The following is a 19,721-nucleotide window of genomic DNA, read 5'->3' on the forward strand; positions in this document are numbered from 1 at the left end:
ATATGTAATTGGTATTACAACAGGACCACAGAAAATATACGGTCCAACAATAGTTTAAGTATTGTTTTATTAATTGTCCAGCAAAAACAGAAAAACTGCAAAAAGAGATACCATCAAACAATACGGTGCATTTAAAAACCTTTTCAAAATGAGAAGCTTGGGCCTTTGTGAAGCATGAATACAAAATAAATAAGAGCCCAGAGGATTATGACTGTTTCACAAGGTGACACATAATGAAAACAACAAAGTTTAAGCAAGTTGAATAGTAGTGAAAGCCATGCAGAAGGGAGAGGATATGTTACATTCAGCAAGCTCGAACCATTGAGGTATACAGAGGCACATTTTCTACATTACTTCACCCACTTCAAAGAACTGGCTCAGTAACCACATGTGTTACAGTATGTTTGTGTTATACATCAATGATGTTATTGCTGACTTAGGTTACCTGCAGAGGAAACTATAATGCAAAATTTGAACATGTACAGGTTGAAACCCTTTTGAATTAGTTGAAGTACAGCACAGCTTCTATCTATTTCCATATATAGATAAATGGCTCTGGACCAGAAAATGGACAGTTTGCACTTTTTTATTGACTTGAACACTTCTGTCAGTTAATCCAGCAATCCAACCCAGGTATGGTTAATACTTTAAAATGAGCATTGACAGTGGTGGACTTTCAGTAGTCACTGAGGAAAACCTGTATTTCTGAATGTGCTAGTGACTCTATATGTGCTTCATGTCTATTGTGAATATAAAAAACCATACCTGCCTTTGCTGTACCATCCAGTAGGTTGTACTCTTCTCACATATGGCTCGATCCTTTGGAAGTCATTGTTATACTTTGTTGTGCAAATGATGACCTGCTCACAACCTGTGTGTGTTGGCTACAGTGTTTATAAAAGGTGCAGATATTATGAAAGCCAGTCTTTTCAGAGCAATGTTATGTGTACAGCTGTTTGAAAAAAGATAATAAAACATTTATGTTTTTTTGTTTTTTTTAGCTTTATCCTTATGAGTACTGCACACAAAGGGATACTGTTCTGTGTGTAGCTTGCATGGCTTCTATGGACTCAAGTTTATATATAAGAGGGTATGAAAGACTTGTGGAGGTTGGTCTAGTCAGAATGGGTATGAGATGCTGGACTGAAAGATCACTGAACAGATAAAACATGTCTTATTTCGGGGGGGGGGGGTTGAAGCTGTCTTGGCTGTGTTTTTTTATACATCTCAGTATTGTGCCTCTGACGTTACGAATAGCTGTGCCGTTGTGTATGTACAGCTCACAGACTTAGTCTATGGGCTGTATGTGTACAAAGTATACACTTCATTGACACCAGGTGTGGTGGAAGCTAATTTCCTCTGGCTACAGAATGAGATGCACATGGATTTAACTGAATTTCTTTTTGGCACCTCAGCAGAATAACTTAAATGCCATTTCCATATGCTCAACATTAGCTTTTTAGTTTGACAAGTGAAGTGAATGTCAGATGCACTTGATTGAGAAAGTATGAGACACAAGCCAACAGCCTTGAATTGATAATGACTTTTTTTGGGGGGGGGGGGGGTCATCAGATGCCAGAATAAATAACATTCTGAGGGTCTACTGTCTACCATGCTGAATAGAAAAGTATTTCAAAATATATATGCTTTATTCATTTTCTCTTCCATATATCACTATGGTTACTGGGCAGCACTGAGAAGTTTTCAGTACAAATTATTTCCTATAAAGGCTGTAAAGGATCTACATTCCTCAAAATATAGGCTATGTTTGTTTGCATTAGAGCTTTCTGTGGTTAATTTTTAAGTGAGAAAAACGGTGACGGATATTGGGCTGTCTAGTACAGAGAGGGTAGTAAATTTTCAGTAAGTGTACAGCAGATGATGACCCTTGTTTGGTGCATCAGGCAGACAGGATATGAAACTATTTATGATAGGAACTAGAGCGAAGTTTACTGAATAATCATAAATTAGCATTCCACATTTAAACAAAATACAACTCACTCCAAATTAACACAAAATTGTGCTCTAGCATTCAACTAAGAAAACAAGAATATTTTAGACACTAGAATATCAAGACAACAGTCTTGAGAAATATACTATAGAATTAAATATAACAGTTTATACAAGTTTACAAGGCATTTACCAGTGACAGCTCTTTATGTCACCATGGGAGAGTTAAAACAGCAACAAATAAATTCCTTATGGTTTACCATGTAGCATAATTTGACTGATTATTTTTCAGTTTATACATTCAGAGAAACTTGGAAGAAGCATTTCCCCTGTCACACTCATTATTTGGTGAACATCACCTTTGGAAGACAGTCTGACATTTCAAGAAATGACTGAATGACTGACACGCAGCAGAAAACAAACTAACTCAAAAACAAACCAAGTGATCCCACTCCAGTAGGTTGCTGTTATCAGTATCCTGGACTAACTCTTTTTTAACAGACTGACTGTTCCAATCGCAACTGTTTGCGTCACAGAATAAGTTGCTATCAAGTCAAAGTTTGACCCATCTTTAACTTGACAAAAGATAGCAAATCACAAATACCATAATCTTTAATTAGCTGATTATTTGTAAATATTCTCACGTAGAACAAATCCTTGATATTTGCAGTGCTAAGCATGGTTATTTATATTTAACCCAGATGCTCTCTGACCTCTTCTTACCTGAGAGGGTAGAAGCTGCAGGATTGCTTAAGTGGCTGGTTTTAGTCACCGCGTGTGGCATGTACCAAAAGACAACAGCTGCTAACACCAACGTCTAATGTTTAAGCAGCATATTCAGCCATGGACACCCCTTTATGTAAAGCACTATGAGCATTTGGAAGTGCTACCGATATTGATGCTATAATGTTGTGGGCCCCGAAGCTGAAAGTCAACATCAAGAGTTAGGTGTCTGTGGTGGTGGGGTCCTGTGCTCTGGAAGCCGGGGCACCTTTCGGTTAATGTTTGGCTGTTTGCTTTCTTCCCTCCACCCTCCCTCTTTTCCTCTCTTCCCGTCTGCTTTGTCTTTATTCTGCCTGCACAGTTTCAGTGCTCGGGATATGAACACATCCAGGTCGAAAAGCCGGTCTTTTTGCTTGACAGGAAGTGACTCCAAGGAGTCATCATTTACTGGCTGAGAAATGGAGGAAGTAGAGGAAAGGGGCTGAGATTCTGGGGGATTAAAAAGTGGCGAGGTGGGGGGAGAAACTGCTCGAGGTGAATGAGGAGGAAGTGGAGAGGTGGGAGATGAGGGGAGAAGTGAGGGAAGGGAATTAGAGGAAGATGTAACAGGTGGAAGTGGGCTGAGTCTGTATTCATCATATTCAGCTGATGGTTGCTGCACAACTTCTGTGTAGTGGAAGACTGGGGCTGGGAGGTCAGTCGGGGAGAGAGGAAGAGGAGGAGAGGAGGTGTAGCAGGAGGGTGAACGTGGCTCTAAAGAGGGACTGGGACTGGGTGAGTGCAGACGAGACTGGGTGCTCTTAACCCAGCGAGAGATCTCCTGGAATAAATCCCCTGTCTCCTCCTCTTCTGCTTCCTCCACTTTCATCTCTCCCAGGTCCTCCACACTGCTTCCAATAGGCTCAGCAGGCACAGGAAGGATGTTAGTGTTACGCTTCCAATGAGACAGATCCAGGATTAGCTTAGGCTCTGAGTAGTGTTGAGGCTTGCCCTCCCTCCAGGCAATTTTATCCAGATATGAAGGAGAGCCCACTTTGTAGTCACAGGAGCGGCCACAATCCAGGTCCCCATATCCCAAACCACAGACTCGTTCCAGAGACGAGTGAGAGTTTTCCAGGAAGCGCTCAGCTGAGCTGCTGTGGGAATATTTGCGTGGGTCGACCTATATAAGACAGGCGGGATGGGGGCAGCAGTTGGTTAGGAAGATGGGGAGATTGATAAATGGGGAAGAAAGCAAAGTGAAGGATTAATTCTAGTTGTGTGTTCAACTATTTTGACTCATTATAGTTTGTTACTAAATATCCTATGTGTGATTAATTGTGACAGCAATAAGATTTGACCACCTAAACCTCAAGACACTATAAATAAAAGAGTGATGGCAACACTACACAATGGCAAGTGCATTTATAGTGTTTACCACCAGACTGGATGTCGCAACCACAAACAATTTCCTGTATGGCGAAATTTTCATTTTGCCAAATAGCAGGTGGTGAAACAAATAAAACACTCATGGGTCAGTAATTAGCTTCATTACGACTCTCTGTGCATTTCAATAAAATAATATAATAGTTACACCCAAGTACAAATCAGTCAGTATGGGGGAAAATGACAGAAAAATAAGAAAAACCTGAGCCTCCTCTAACAGTGAAGTGGAACTGGCTCGGGGGTCTCTCTGCACATCCTCTTCCTCTGTCGTGTCTCCGAGGTCAGACGTAATGCGACCATGGGGCATGCAGCGGCACATCCCGCCTGACTGCTGCCAGCACACGTCTGTTGATAAACTGTTCTCATACCTGCAGAGAGGAAGTAATGAAGGATTTCTATTAACTTCACTTTGCAGCATATTGAGTCGGATGTGCTTATTTATAGTAAGTAAACTGGTAGTTTCTCGTTATGCTTTACCAAAATTTTTGTTCGTACACTTTGACTTGGACCATTTTTTTCAGTGCAAAAACTAGGATTAAAATTAAAATCTAAGTCAGACCTGTGGTTGGTGGATTAAATGAAATGCAGTAAAGTGTTCGAAAATATTCTAGAAGCTCAGTGAGTTTCCTTAAAAAGCTCCTGAGCAGTCAAACCTCAGTGTTAGATAGGAGCTTAAATTAATTTTGTTAGTCAGAAGTATGTTAGTATATGCTAAAGTATTCTAAATCCATTTGTGAAACACAGGTTAGCAGGTCTACAACCAAAGAAATTACGTTTTGGATACAAGTGGTTTCTGGTTCCTCTGATGAGGAATCAACAACTTAGAACAGACTTTTTGACCGTTGATAATGTGGAACAGAGGTCTATTAATTAGACAAACTCCAGTAGCAATGGCAAATTGACACAATATAAAATTCAGACAAAATCATCCTTCCCCACCAGTGTCTACAAAGGTAAATCTACACACCTGTCCCAGTGGATGCTGGAGGCCTGACTGTTGCTGTTGCTGAGGCTCTGCTCGGTGATGAGGCTGTCCTCCAGTTCGTCCTCGATGTGGAAGGGATGCAAGGAGGTGGGTTCATCTGCTGGACAGGAGTATTGCTGGAGGAAGGGGTGGGTCAGCGCTGCTTCAGCTGTCAGCCGATCCATGGGGTTAAAGGTCAAGATACGCTCAAGGAAGTCCACAGCTGAAAGTAGAGGAAGAGGGAATGAGTGAGGGAGAAAGAGGAGGAGGAATAAAATGTAGTGACCATGTAGTGTGTTCTCCTTAAAATGATTGTGTCTCAGGGCTAAATTATAGGTGTTAGACCTCTGAACTTCTCCTCCCTACTATCCAACCTTCACAGCCCTGAGAAACTGCTGTTTTCTGTATATTTCTTCCTCCTCAAATCTTCTATTACTCTTGTTTGTCCCCAGTCTCACACTGCTTGACCTTTATCTTCTTCCCACCACTTAGTTCTCTCTGCTCACCCTGAGAATCCACTTCAGGCAACAAGACAGAGAAGGGTTTCTTGACTCTCCATCCACGACTGATATATGAAGGCATCACCTGGGAAAGGATGACAGTGGAGTTAAGACGTGTGCATAATTCTGTTGTGTTTTTTTTTTTTTGTACATTTCTTTGGAGTATTCAAGGCGCCCTTCTGGATGAATCCCTATTATAAAGAAAATTCTAGTTGAAAGCAACATTCCTGTTCCATATTTAAACTATCAGCTTGCAGACATATGACTTGCAGCAGCGACTGAGGCGTCACCTGTAGCAGGTCCTGCCTGTCCTCCTCTCTCAGCACCGGCACTGAGTCGAGAATCAGCTGCATCTGCTCCAGCTCATGAGCTCCTGCAAAGGGGACCGGCCAATCAGAGACAAGCAGAGACGAGACAAAGGATCAGTTACATAAGCAGAAAAAAAAGGTGGCCAATTAGAGTGAAACAGGAATTACAGGAGGTATGAGAGTGAAAGAAATGGTGAGGTAAGAAGCGTCAATGCAGATAAGATGATAAAAGGGAAGGTTGAAATTTCAGGCATGTTGTTTTTCTGGTCACAACCACATTATGATTCCACAACAGTTAACAGTATTGTGTGCACCAGGGAATTTTGTGTCCACAGTACAACCTGTTGGAAAGCACTTCTTTGGATGTTGGGTAAAAATGCCACATCCTTCTAATATCTTTCTAATATTGCCAGACATTTACCCCACCATGGCCCAGTCCTAAAGTTAAAGCTCTATTAGCTTTGGCATCGACCTGAGTTTGTTGGGGGTCGTACACAACCAGGAAGGAGTCAGATGCGATCAAGCTCAACCCTGGGAAAAGTCCCCAAAGTACGCTCTCTCCTTGACAACTGATGGAGACAAACTAATGTGAGGTCACATACTGTGGTGTAAACTGAAGTGCAACATGCTTGAAGTTTTCAGCCCACAAAGAGCAGTGCAGCAATATTTTTCCACCCATGTCATACAATGACTATTTGCCCTTTAACTGATGGACACCAGCAGGTGGTGCTATATCAGCACATTGACCACTAAGAAATAAGCCAGCAGTTGTAGTGTATTTGGATGAGAGTGCACTGCTTCCTCTCTGGTAAACAAAAACATATTGTGCTGTGTAAACTGTGGTGGTTAAGTGAAATGAAAGGCAAACATGTTTAACTCTTGATGTGTGAAAATCTAGCAGAGGAACACCAAGGAACAGATGAAGCTCTTGAGTTTGTGGCACCATCTCCCCTGTGGCATGGAAGGCTGGTGGAGGTCAAATCAGCCTGTCATGAGGAACTACATCTGCTTCAGACAGTGAGAATTTCACTATCATCATTGTTATTCTGGTCAGGCAAAGAAGTAGCCTGAAGAAAAGGAATAAAGCGTCTTTGGTGGAGGACACTGGAAAGAAAATCTCTCCTTAGCTCTCACTTTTCTACTATGATACAGCCTTTAAAGATCTTTTTTGATCCTGCTAGAAGGAACTTTTAAAAAGCTAGTCAAAGAAGCCTGATTTCAATGTTCTATCTTATTTCGGCTACATCTTAATGTTGCTAAGATGTACATGCAAGAGTACTAAGTTCATCCTCAAAAACTTAGCATGTCTATCTTTATTTTCATACAACACTAAAGGCTGTGAAAACGAAATTTCATTATTAATTTTTTATGTTATTTTTTACATGCACTCTCCTTTGTGGGAGTCAAAACACAGTCAGACAGTCAGTTCAGTAATAATATATTTCTGCTGAATACTAATGATATGATTATATTTTATGATATCATCAAATTAAAAGTAGGCAATATCATAATGTTTCTGTAGGACGTCAAGGTCATCGTGAACAAACCAGCAGAGGTACCTGCAAACAGCATGCGTCCAGTGAGCATCTCAACCAGTATGCAGCCTGCGGCCCACATGTCAATGGCCTTGGTGTAGTTGTTGGGCGACAGGAGCAGACGGGGGGAACAATACCACTTAGTTACGAGACCCTCGGACAGATAGCCCTGGAGGAGGAGGCGAAGAGATGAATGAGAGAAAAATGGGAGAGAGAGAAAGTGGTAAGTTAAAGCAACAGAATATATACTGTGGTTATCTTAGTGATGAGCGTGCAACAGATTGGCTTGTTAGCTGTTACCATACAACTGCATGCACTTGCATGTGTATGAGGTGTTCAAAATTCCCATCCCAGTCCAGCAGGCAACGTGCTGCCAGCCATTTTTGCTGGAGTGGAAGCATTGTGAAGTCGATAATGTCAGCTACAAAAAGCAAGCTTGAGTTCACATGGGATATTTTGACTGACACCCACAAAGACTTCATCATGTTATGTCAGCTGTATGATGGAAACTGGCTTCAGGACACACTCTCCAGCAGAAAATATTCCCCTGAATCTCTACCTGCAGTTACTGAGTCTCACCTTTTTTTAAGCTTCCGCTGTACAACAATACACGTCTTCTGGTCCAACAAGGCTCCCTTCTGCCTTTTACTTTTGTAAACATTCACCTTGTGAATAACACAGATGATGCCGTGCATGGAGATGAGCCACAGGCAAGCATATTCATACACAAACCAGATTTTTTTATAATGAGATGCTTTTGCCTGTTGCTATCATTAACACTCTCATTGCCTATTACATATCACTCCACCTTACTACATGATAACCTTGTATCTCTCCTGATCTCACTTACTGCCCTAGGCTTAAACAGCAGTCATAATAGACTTCATAACAAAATATGGTTATAATTCATTCACTTTTCATTATTGGCATACTATTTTCGTTTACTTTTTGTGTTGGAAAATGAGGCAGGGGTTCCTTGTTGGAGTGTTGGATCTGCCTCTAAGCCCCATCTCCTACCCCTCCCTCATGCTTTTCTCCCCTTCTATTCTCCCATCATCCCTCTCCTAAAGTCCATTGTTTTCTTTTCCCATCTCACCATTGGCTCTGTCCGGCCCGTCCTGCAGAACAGTTCTATTTAGGCTTATGCTATATAGACAGGACTGGATTTAACCTGGCCCAGATGAGTTTTCATACTCAAGATGGATGACAGAAATTACTCTGTGAGCTAGTTAGATTAAAATGATCTTGAGGCACCTGTAACACCAACATAGCATTACACTACATAGGCCCTCTGTTTTAGGTCTGACCCAAAATAGGTTCATATTTTACTTGAGAGCTGAAAAGAGAGTTACCTCTTCATCTTCGAAGATGGTAAATAAAAAGATAGTGAACTGTATTTCAATCAGCAGGTTTAAGGCATGACTCAGGGGCTTTATGCATTGTGGGCCACACACGCCAATGTTCCCAGTTATACATCACTTCCCCTACATAGAAGTCAGCCTGGCCAAAATGTTTTTTACATGTCAAAATGACTGGGCCAGCTTTTTTTTAGGAGTTACATCACTCCTAGAATACAATGTGTTGAACAAGTTGCCCAGATCCACAGCACTATTGACTAGCTGTGAATAAAAAGCAATGAATTGAGAACACTTTGTCAGCTCTACAGCCTTATTGTTTCTCTTCTCTCTATTCTTTTTTCACCTATGCTCCTCTTGTGCCACCTCTGCTTTCCTCTCCTCTTCACCCCTTCATCACGTGTCCTTTACCTCATTCTTTTATGCTCTGTACTCCCTCCCTCTCCAGGCCCACTCTGCCTCCGCTGCACCTTCCCCTTCATGCCCTCCCTCTGTGTGCCAGGAGATGACGGAGCAGAAACTGATGCTGAGTGCTCATTGATGGTCTGACAAACATACACTCACCTTGTCTTCTACGTCTGTCTGTCTGTCTGTCTGTCTGTCTAGCTCCTCCTTCCTGATCATCTGTGCTCTCCTTTCTACTTCCTGACAAGCCTATGACAGTGACTTTTGAGGAGGGGCATGTTTCATATCAACATTTTCAGGTTGTTATTGTTATTGATGATAAAAGTTCATCATAGAACATCTTTGGAAACTGTTTTGAACAGAAAAAGAAACATATTTAGGTCTTGCACAGATGTGGTCTTAGATTTCATTTTTGTAGCTATATTTACACTACACACTGTGCAGACTTTTGTGTCACAGCTGCTCACCAATATAAAAGGTTTGTTGGATGCCTTCATTCCTCTCTGACTTCCTCTTCCTTCCTCTCGACTTTCTTCCCCGTCACCACTTCCTACTCTCCTCTCCATCCGTTTACCTTAATCTAAACTCCTCACCTTGGTGCTTCTCTTTCCGCTACCCTTCCTCTTTTCTTCACACTCTTTCTCTCTCACACGCTCTTTCTCTCCCTCTCGTTTTGCCACCCCTGCTTACCTCACCTTCATTCTCACATGTTTCATCCCTCCTTCATTCCACTCAGTTAATTTTCACCTGTCAATCCTCACTGTATCTTTCTGTTTGTCCCCCTCACCTCATTTCCTTACATCCCTTCTTTTCGCTTACTTTTTCCTCTCCTTATTCACCTTTCCTCCCCCTCTGTCTCTCCGTCCTTCATCCAGGTCATGAATAATTTCTGGGCGGATCCAGCACTGCATCAGCAGGTGACATTCACACATGCACACTCACAACAGAAACACTAAGTTCCTACTGGTGTAGACTCTAAACAACATCACAAATGTTTTCTCTGCCTCTGTTTTCCTCCTCTCTCCTCTCAACCTCTCTGTCATCTCCTTTCACCTGAGTAAATGTTTGTCTGGGTTGTCAGAAGCACACTTCTAGACAGCTCGTACAACAGCCTCATCTCAATTCACTGCAGAGTCACAGTGTGCTCACAAAACTGCTGTGATAATACACCTCCCGTGTAAGATACTGCAGAAGCTCTAATTAAAGATTTAAGGCAAAACAAGACTTTTTTGAAGCAATTATAGCTAATTGAAAAGAGGGCAGATCATTCAGTGGTGAGAACTAGAAATCTATACCGGCCAATTTTACCGTCAAGTATGACACAATATAAAACCTGAAGGTCGACTGTGATGAAAGAACTCTGTTTGATTGCAGCATAAATGAGCCACCAGTCTTGTTTTATAGCCCAATAAAAAAGTTAATACTATTTATGAATCTCCATCACAGCTGAAGTCTGAACTGCTGTCATCCATTACTACAGAAGGTTTGAAAAAGCAGCGCGTTGGCTCTGCATAATTAAATAAAAGAGAAGATGCTTTCACATTCACTGCAGGCATCTGCTTTGGTGTCAACACTGCATCACAAATAGCCCAGCATCATCTTACACACACATCATCATACACACTAGCGCACACACATAAATCTGGTAATGCAATTTTATGCTAATGAACAGTGACAAACTGATGTTCTGCTGCGAACAGACACATCCGATGGGACAGACTCCCAACTAACTCCCAGTAAACAAATCAGAGTAATTCTATCCATCTATCTATCTATCTATCTATCTATCTATCTATCTATCTCTATCTATCTATCTATCTATCTATCTATCTATCTGTCTATCTGTCTATCTATCTGTCTAGGGTTTCTGCCATCTTGCATGCCCAAACTACCTTAATTTCTCCCATTTTTTGATCTTTTTATTTGTCCCACTTTCCTTGTTTTTCCTCTTTGCACTTTTGCTCACCCTCCCTCTTTTTCTCCCTTTCTACTCTTCACCTTTCTTTCCATCACCCTTTTATGACTCAGTATTTCTCACCCTTGCTCCTCATCTGTTTTTTTTTGCCTCCTCCTCCTCCCGTCATTCCCTCCACCCTTCTTCTCCCCTCCAAATGCACCCCCTGTGTCTGCACCCAGCTGGTCTCCAGTCCCGTGTTCTGGGCTGACAAAGCTCGCCTTTCACAAGAGTTCCTCTCCACATGCACAGACCCACAAACATACAAACACACACACACACACACACACACACACACACACACACACACACAACCCTGCTAGTGTAACAGTATTTCTGTGGGATCTTCATGCATAATAAATCAGCACAATGGAGCAGTAAACTGTCACATTAATCTCTCAGAAGCCCTCACCTACAATGGACAGGCTAATTACAGGGTTTGATTAGCACAAAACTTGATACCAGGTTTGGGCAGAAGATGTTACAGTAATAGCAGGGTTTGAGCTGGAGAGGCCTATTGTAAAAGACACAGGTCGGCAACATCAGACATGGGGGTGTGTAATCGGAGAAACCAATCATAGAAAAAAAGACAGCTTGGCTGTACTACAATCGCAACATGTAGACTCTGTCTAAGAAGTGTAGCAATGACACACTTTTTTCAAAGTTTGAGATATTGAAATTTTGGCTGCATTTAGCCAGCCAGTATACTTTTCAAAAGATGAATCAGACCAGTGATGTCAAAGATGTCACCTGAGATTAGACACTGAAAGAACAGCAGACTGACAGATCAATTATTCTGTATTTCAATTGTGAGGCAGACAAAAACATGTGCCAAAGCTCGCTGATTCTCTATAGGAGGATTCTTTTGCAACAGTATCCCATCCTGTAATGTATCCTTTGCTACACAAGGACAAGGGTTAGTGCACTGCTGTCGGATAACCACACCGGGCCAGGGTTTAAGAGTTGCAATCTTTTCACAGAGATGATGTTTAATACAACAACAATCCTAAAATTCTTCCATTTCCAGCAGAACAACCCACACTGTGTCAGAGCAATGAGGAGAGTGAAACATCCTCCTAACTTTATCAGCTTCACTGACTAAATTTTTATAGTATGATTACTTTTTGTAAAACAAGTACCTTTATGCTGGCTTGTCTTCTGAAGACTATGGATTTATAAAATTAAGATAAAATTTGTGAAGAGAGCATGAACCAAAAGAGAATAACACAGGAATAACACACATCACAGGAATTTATTGGCCCCTAGTCAAAATTGTTAAAGTTGGCACCATTGTCTACATTTGCATGCCCCAATAAAGATGAGCAAGAGTAATTAGGTTATGGCCATAAAAGTTTGTACATGTGTAGTTGATTACTCTAAAACTCCAGCTTATATGTCTTTTTCTCATGTTTTTCTCATAAGTGAGCACTTTAAAAAGTAAGACGTCCAACTACCACTGTACAGCCAAGCCAGCCATTCATAATTTCCAAACCTGAGGGGGCTGGTTCTTTGTGCCCCTCACTGTTACCTTATGAGAATAGTGAGGGTCGACTATCCTGGCCAACCCAAAGTCTCCGATCTTGAGCAGCAGTTGGTCCGTGTTGATGAATATGTTGGCAGGCTTTAGGTCTCTGTGCAGGACGTTAGCTGAGTGGATGAACTTTAGTCCCCTCAGCAGCTGGTAGAACAGCAGAGTAGCGTGACCTGTTCAAGTGCAAAAAATGGAATAAAATATACAAATGTGTCATTTTTGAATGTGGTATTTTTGCCACAGTCTTTGCTAACAAGGTCTTAAAAGGATTTCTTTTAAATCCAATAAATCACTGTGTAAACATGGCCAGGAGTGACGTAACAAGAAAGACCAGTAGAAAAAACATTTGCAATTTACTTAAGTAGAATTTACTCTTTCCCCCCTTTAAGCCCCCATACCTGTGGGTAGAGGTCCTTGTTCCAGCAGCCGAGCCATATCCGTCTCCATGCACTCCTGCACAATGTACAGGGCACTGAGCTGGGCTGGGTCTCGGGGCAGCGGCCGTCCGTATGGCGCCAAAACCTCATGAACCTGGACCACATTTTCATGGTGCAGCCGATGGGTGATTTTGACCTCCCGCAGGGCATGTTTCACCGTCACCGCGTCACGCATCACCAGCTTTTTAATTGCCACGCGCTGTCCATTGCGCTGGTCCACAGCTGAGAGCACTAGGCCGGTGACACCTGTGCCGAGAGGTCGAAGGTCAATAAAGTGGCCACTGAGGTCGAAGCCATGGAGGAAGAGGGGAGTTTCCTGTCTGGCCATGATAGCTCAGTTTAGAGGTATAAGACACAGATGATAGATAGATTTCAGGCGGTTCAGTGCACTTGATGGATCCCAACAGTTTCTAAATTAAAACTTCTTTGTTATCGTCTGAGGTGCACAACGCCACATCTTGCTGGTGAGTCCAGAACCTTAACTAGACATCTGATTTTTCTTTGGGTAGCGGGTGCATGTAGATGTCTGTTTTGTCTGGTGGAAGATGGTGGCAGTTTTAGGGGCCTATTAAGTGTAGGACTATCTTAGAAAATTACAATCATTTTGTTCAGGCCTAAGAAGAGGTTTCTTTGTGCATCACTTCACCTCCTCTATTAGTCCTGTGTGTGTAGATTCTTATTAAATCACCCTTTTAGTGAACCATCCGTTGTTAATGTTCACATGTTCACTTATCTTAGAGGAGTTTAGGACAAGGGGTGTCTGAGCAAAAAAACTGAACCTCAGAAAGGATCAAAATATATGAAACCAAGCGGAAAGAAAGCTAACATTTGTTTTAGTCAGTGATTGTGCAGCCACGGGTTTAAACATGTGTTGGTAAAGCAGCTACAGTGCATGTTCAAATCTGAAAAAAACAATCCGTCAACGTTTTCCTCCTGACACTTGATGATGATGTCTTTTACTGCTCCACAGATGTCATCTGATGCTGCAGGGATGCACATCTAATCTCTCACTGTATCTTCTCCACGCACAGATAGTCAGAATATCAGTGAGTCTTATTAATACTACCCAGGGCAGGGGTATCCATAGAAACAGCCCTCTGTGCGACTGATCCTGCTCTTACATGTGTAGATGCATCATGGGACAGCAACAGGCGGACGGTCGGCTCTGCACTCTTCTCTCTTTCTGTCTGTAATCCTCATCGGCCAGTCAAAGCCTTCGATACTGATGCAGGAGGAGGGAGGCGGGGGCATGTGTTTTAAATTCAATGAGACTCAGTTGGCTCCTCCTCCTCTTCCATGATACCACGGTGTCTCAGTCAGCCAGCCTGCCACACGAGTTCATTCAGAGTGAGCTCCACAGTGGCACAGCGGTCAAATCCTGGAACTGTGCTATCCTCTGTGTGTGCATGCGCGTACAATACATGTGCATGCGTATAATCCCTCAGTAATCTGCTTCCCGTTGCCTTATTATGAATGTAAGGATTTAAGCATCAGGCTGTGGTCAGTGTGGAAAGATATTGCTATTAGCTGCGTCGCTCAACACATCTGTTGCTGCTGCTCCTGGGGAGGAAGAGAGAGGAAACAGGATGAACAGAGAACAGACAGACAAGGAAGATAAAGATGAAAGTTACACAGCAACAGCGCCTGTATGTGTGTGTGTGTGTGTGTGTGTGTGTGTGTGTGTGTGTGTGTGTGTGTGTGTGTCAACAGTGTCTGTGTCGTAGGAGAGTTACCATTACATAACACTGAATGGCAGTGTAACCTAATCTACACCAGCAACTTAATGTGCTTAGAGAGGATCATCACATCGATTCAATGGATATCAGCTCTATGAAGCTGCTGATGTTTCAGAGCAGAGACAGTGGGAATGAATGGAACAGATTAACATGGTGGCTTTTTTTGTCAATGGAAAGTCCACTTTGTATTCTTTCATTTGTTTCTTGTTGCATTTTCTGATAGCGCTTATTTCTTATTTCAACCCCTGGGAAGGTCATATAATGGTATGAAACCAAAGCATTGACTTTCTCACACCCTTAGATCCCTGCAGTAAGAACTCAAACAATCCATCAATCCATAAAACAAATCTCTTTGCTGTCAAAGGCCTGAGGGCAGAGTTGAGTATTTGCTCTCTCTCGCTCTCTCTCTCTTTCAGTCTTTCTTTCTAGAAATGGGGGCGAAGCAATTGCTCTTCAACTGTTCTTTAACAGCCTTCGAAACACTTCTAAACAGACTCATGTTCGCCTCAGTCAGGCTGACTGTCAGAGGCTGTGAGAGTGTAAGGTGAGAACAGAGAGACAGAGAGAGAGGGAGGGGGAGCATTGACAGTGGTGCTGGGTGGGAGGTGCAGCACTGGGCTAACTTTATAAATAATGCATAACCACTGGAGATGGCACTTGGTGTTCTCTCTGAGCATTTATTCTCCATATTTCTTCAGGTTATGCAGCAAGAATAGATTTTATAAATAAAAATCGTGAACAGTTTCTCGATCCAGTGCAATAAAATACCTTCATTTGTTTTACTAAAGAATTAGAAATATCTACTTTTGGTTTTAAATACTCTTTAATTTGGGTTGTGGAGAGACAATGAAACTACCCTCTACACTCTGAGCCAGTATGATGTTAATGAATTGGTAGGTGACGGCAGATGGGAGCAAACAACGGTACACCCTGTTGTACACTGGCTTTGTGCAGCTGCCTCTGTGTCCCTGACTGTTTTTTTTTTTCTCTTTTTTGTTTTTTAACACAGTGTGCTTCCCAGCAAGCGTTAGGCGGCTACACTTCAGATGGGAAACGCTGCATCCTCTCTGCACACTGGCTTCGTGCAGCTTGCCTTTGTGTGTCTACATACACTCCAGTAACGCCCCTCTGACAGAACAAAAACACTGAGATTTAAGTGCTTCTAATAAAGCATGAAGCCCCGTTTCCAAAAAGGAAAAAGTGTGCCAACGACAAAACGGGCCCGTTCTCCCTCTCCCCACTCAAGCCCAGCTTCACTTTATCTTATCTATGTCAGCACCTGCTCCGTGTGCAATAACAAGAGGAAGAAGAGAGAAATACACGCAAAGATAACAACAGCAACCATCACTACTCACCGGAGTATTACGCAGCCGCAGCCTGCTGCCGTCCAGAAACAAAGATCCCAGGAAAAGATGTGAGAGATACGGGTCCTTGGAAGCAAAGAAAGTGAAACACGTCCGCATCTCTGTCTGTGTGTGTGTGATTCAGATGATACAGGAACAGCAGGCACGGGTCGGCACCGGGAGCTGAGTAAGGGGGGTGGGGGGGGGGGATCCGATCTGATAAGCCAGAGGCTGAACCAGTTATTGTGGGCGACTGTCCGCTCTCTGTCAGCGCTTCAGAGGAGCGATCTGAGGGAGGGAGGAGAGGAGGGATCACCCTACATCTAGACCTGAGTGGCTTTACACACTCTCACATACACACTGCACCACGGATGATGAAGTACCCATCTCTCTCTCTCTCTGTCTCTCTGTCTCTCTCTCTCTCTCTCTCTCTCGGACTCCAGCACCCTGACCTCAGTTAAACCTGGGGGGGGGGGGGGGGGGTCGGTTTTGGTCTCCAAACCCACAGATGAAATACTATAAGACTATATGAAAGTTACAGAGAGAAATCAGTCAGTTTAACTCTTGCCATGATTATTATAGCTTGATCATTACCATGGTCATCTATCATCCTGACAGGTGCAGAATTTGTGGGTTTGAGAGGAAGCTAGAAAGGAGCCTTTGTTGGTAGTGAATGAATATTTGAATATTAACAGGGAGGACGCCACCATGTCAATGACCTGTAGGGAGCTGCAGATCATGGAGGGAGTGAAAATGAAAAGCTTGTATAAGCATGTCATGTCAGTGAAAGCAAAGATGACATGCTTATACTTGGAAACAGGAGTCTGGTTTCACTGGATATCACTGTCTATGCGGTAAAATGCGTTACAATGAAAAACATGGAAGAAAATGAAAAAGGCAGTTCTTACGTGCTCTTTCTCCCATTTTTCACTTTGTTGGCCTAAATCCAAGTTTGAAAGTTTTATTATCATATCTATTATTATTATTATTATTATGTTTCAGTTCTGTTTTGAGTTTGTGCTATTCCCAAAACCACTGCTAATGCCCTCAGAAAACTCAGTTTGAACTCGATGCACTGTTGCAGGCCTTCACCAAGACGGAGAGAGCAGAACAAAAGCCTAACAGAAACAGAAGGTCCACTAATGTCTGCAGTGCCTTATGGCTGTATTTTATAAAATCTGTTGACTTACAAGGTCCCATAGCCTGTGGTTAGTGGAGGGTGGTTGTGAGAGTCAGCACACTGAGAGAAACTTAAAAAAAGAGAAGGCAGGTCATAGTGAATGTAATAATGATTATGCAGAGGTGCTACAGCTGCAGGGATTAGCAAAGAGGAGAGATGCTGTAGAGAGAACTGAGACCCAGGAGTAACCTAATGTAATGAACCCTGTGTAAAGTGACACACTGATGTTACGGCTCAATCAGTGAGAAGAGGAGAGGAGAGTGTCTGGATTTTGTATGCCAGTTCTGCCTGGTTAGATGAGTGAGAATAAGCACAGTGTGGGAGATCTCTGAGTTAATGGTGAGATACAAGATCCTGTAACTCTGACAACGATGTTAAACATGTCAATCCCATCTGTCGCCAACCTGGAGACATCACAGTCAGATAGATCACTGGGGGCCGAGGATGTCTAGACTGGAAATGAAAGATCATTGGGCCTTCACTTTTTAAAATTCAAGACTGCAGAGCTACTGCGCAGGGCACAGACCTTTAATTGTATCAATTATGTATTGAAAGTCATGTTAACAGATGATGATTTGACATTTTTGCTTTGCTTCCTATTTGTTGCTCATTTTAAACTTCTTTTACGTTAGGACACTTTTTGGCTAAATGAAGTGTGTGAAGCAGCCATCTGATGAACGATTTGTTAAAGTAGATGATGGCTCAGTGGTTCCCTCTGATTACTGAGGGGAGGTTATAATCAGAGAGCTGGTGCTGTTGCAAATTTGAAAGTGACAGAGAAATGTTCGGCCCCTCCAAAACAAGGACCCAGTGGAAGTCCTGTACCTCCTGTATGATGTCGCTAGAGCAAAACCGCTTGGATTAAAAGAAACGTTTTGCTTTACATCTTCCAGGTGTGTATCTGCTGCCTTCCCTGCGTGTCGGTAAGATAAGACAGGTTTACAAATGGAATGTAGTGAAAAGGAAATTGTTGAATACTTTTGTTGCAGCTGCATCAGAACAAAGTCTTATTCCAGATGTTTTTATTCAGTGGCGGAGAAGACCAGTTTAAAATGAAACGTCATATCTATGTTTTGTCTTTCACTATTATTGGAAGTGTGTTTTCTGTTGATTTAATACTTCACAGAAACATTTTATGCTAATTCAAGGAATAATTCCAATAATTACTGATGATGTGATTAAATGAATTCAACACACACACACACACACACCCACACACACACACACACACACACACACACACACACACACACACACACACACACACACAAAAACATGATTTTAATAGCTCTTTTGATGCTGTGATATGCTCCCCTCATGACTGTGACTAACAGTGATGCAGTTCAAAAGTGTATCTACAATCACTCTCTGGTGTTTTCATTTCACTGACACAGCTTCTGAAACACTGCAACATCACAACCTGCCATTAAAGTCGTTAGCTCTGATGTATCAGCTAGATGACATTCACAAAAATAAGCTCTTGTTAGCGTTTATGAAATATCTTCGATTTTTAAGTCTGGGACCGTTTCCAGGTTTGTCGCAAAATTTACTATTTTTATGAGCATCTCAAAAGTAATAGGTAGAGGAAATGCTATTAGCCCCAAATCACTTAGTATCTACTTACAATAAACAATAAAAAAGAAGTAAAGAAAGCAAACAGGAATGACAAAAAAAAAAAAACAAATGTAGAAAAAAAAAGCTGAGAACAGGCAAAGACTGCAGAAATAAAGGAAAAGAAGATGAAAGCGAGGAAAAAGAGCTCGATGACATGAATATCTCTTAAAACAACTTATGTTTCGAAGATTAAATCAGAAAATTATAGATAATATGGATAATGCCATGATACTCTCGCTGCTCCTTTGGTCCATTTGAGTCTTTGTTCTCCGCATCTGTGCTGCGTTTCTGTTCCTCTTTTCAGGCAGACCTCTCTAATTAATACTGATAGCATCTGACAAATGGAGACATCACAGTTTCGGTGGTGGGTGGCTATTTACAGAAACACAGAGAGAGAGAGAGAGAGAGAGAGAGAGAGAGAGGCAGGTATGTTGTCAGCTGCACCTGCTCCTGGTCTTGACAATGTGTGGTCATTATTTATGGATCTGCCCTGGAAAGAAGTGTGAAGGCGAGGAATCTAATCAAAACCAGGACACTGTACTAGCCCCCTGTTTGTTTGTATATTTTTTTAAATAAAAAGGAGAAGGTCCTTCTTTTTTCCTATCAAACCTATGAGAAAACAAACATTACCTATCATCTACCATGTGATACATCAAGGTGTTTATGGTAAGCGGGGGTCTTTGCGGCTTGTTTGATGCTAAAGCTAGCAGGTATGTTACAAAAGAAAACAACTCCAGAGAAGATATTTGGTAATAGAAATG

At 42.1% G+C, this 19,721-nt stretch overlaps 1 protein-coding gene across 2 annotated transcripts; it reads right to left on the reverse strand.

Annotated features, from left to right (window-relative positions):
- Positions 1-48: 48 nt before the first annotated feature.
- Positions 49-16,351, reverse strand: mapk4 (mitogen-activated protein kinase 4). 2 transcript variants are annotated; one of them, XM_056375987.1, is made up of 9 exons: positions 16,179-16,351; positions 13,049-14,647; positions 12,648-12,823; positions 7,430-7,574; positions 5,853-5,935; positions 5,569-5,647; positions 5,066-5,285; positions 4,301-4,466; positions 49-3,835 (listed from the first exon to the last, which is right to left on the reverse strand). In XM_056375987.1, the coding sequence occupies exons 2-9, from the start codon at positions 13,413-13,415 to the stop codon at positions 2,888-2,890; spliced, it is 2,184 nt and encodes a 727-aa protein (XP_056231962.1). In that variant the 5' UTR covers positions 13,416-14,647; positions 16,179-16,351; the 3' UTR covers positions 49-2,887. The 2 variants fall into 2 exon arrangements, with proteins under 2 accessions (XP_056231962.1, XP_056231963.1); XM_056375988.1 differs by lacking the exons at positions 49-3,835; positions 4,301-4,466; positions 5,853-5,935 and having other exon boundaries at positions 5,147-5,285.
- Between the last annotated feature and the right edge of the window lie 3,370 nt (positions 16,352-19,721).

The sequence above is a fragment of the Seriola aureovittata genome, chromosome 5 (genome assembly GCF_021018895.1).
Source record: "Seriola aureovittata isolate HTS-2021-v1 ecotype China chromosome 5, ASM2101889v1, whole genome shotgun sequence".
Classification (NCBI taxonomy): domain Eukaryota; kingdom Metazoa; phylum Chordata; class Actinopteri; order Carangiformes; family Carangidae; genus Seriola; species Seriola aureovittata.

Coding starts and splice junctions, on each gene's coding strand:
- mapk4 (XM_056375987.1), bottom strand. CDS start 13,415: ATGGCCAGACAGGAAACTCCCCTCTTCCTCCATGGCTTCGACCTCAGT. Junction 7,575..12,647: donor ACCCTCACTATTCTCATAAG/GTAACAGTGAGG, acceptor CTCCTCCTCCAG/GGCTATCTGTCCGAGGGTCT. Junction 5,286..5,568: donor GCCTGAAGTGGATTCTCAGG/GTGAGCAGAGAG, acceptor CTCTACTTTCAG/CTGTGGACTTCCTTGAGCGT.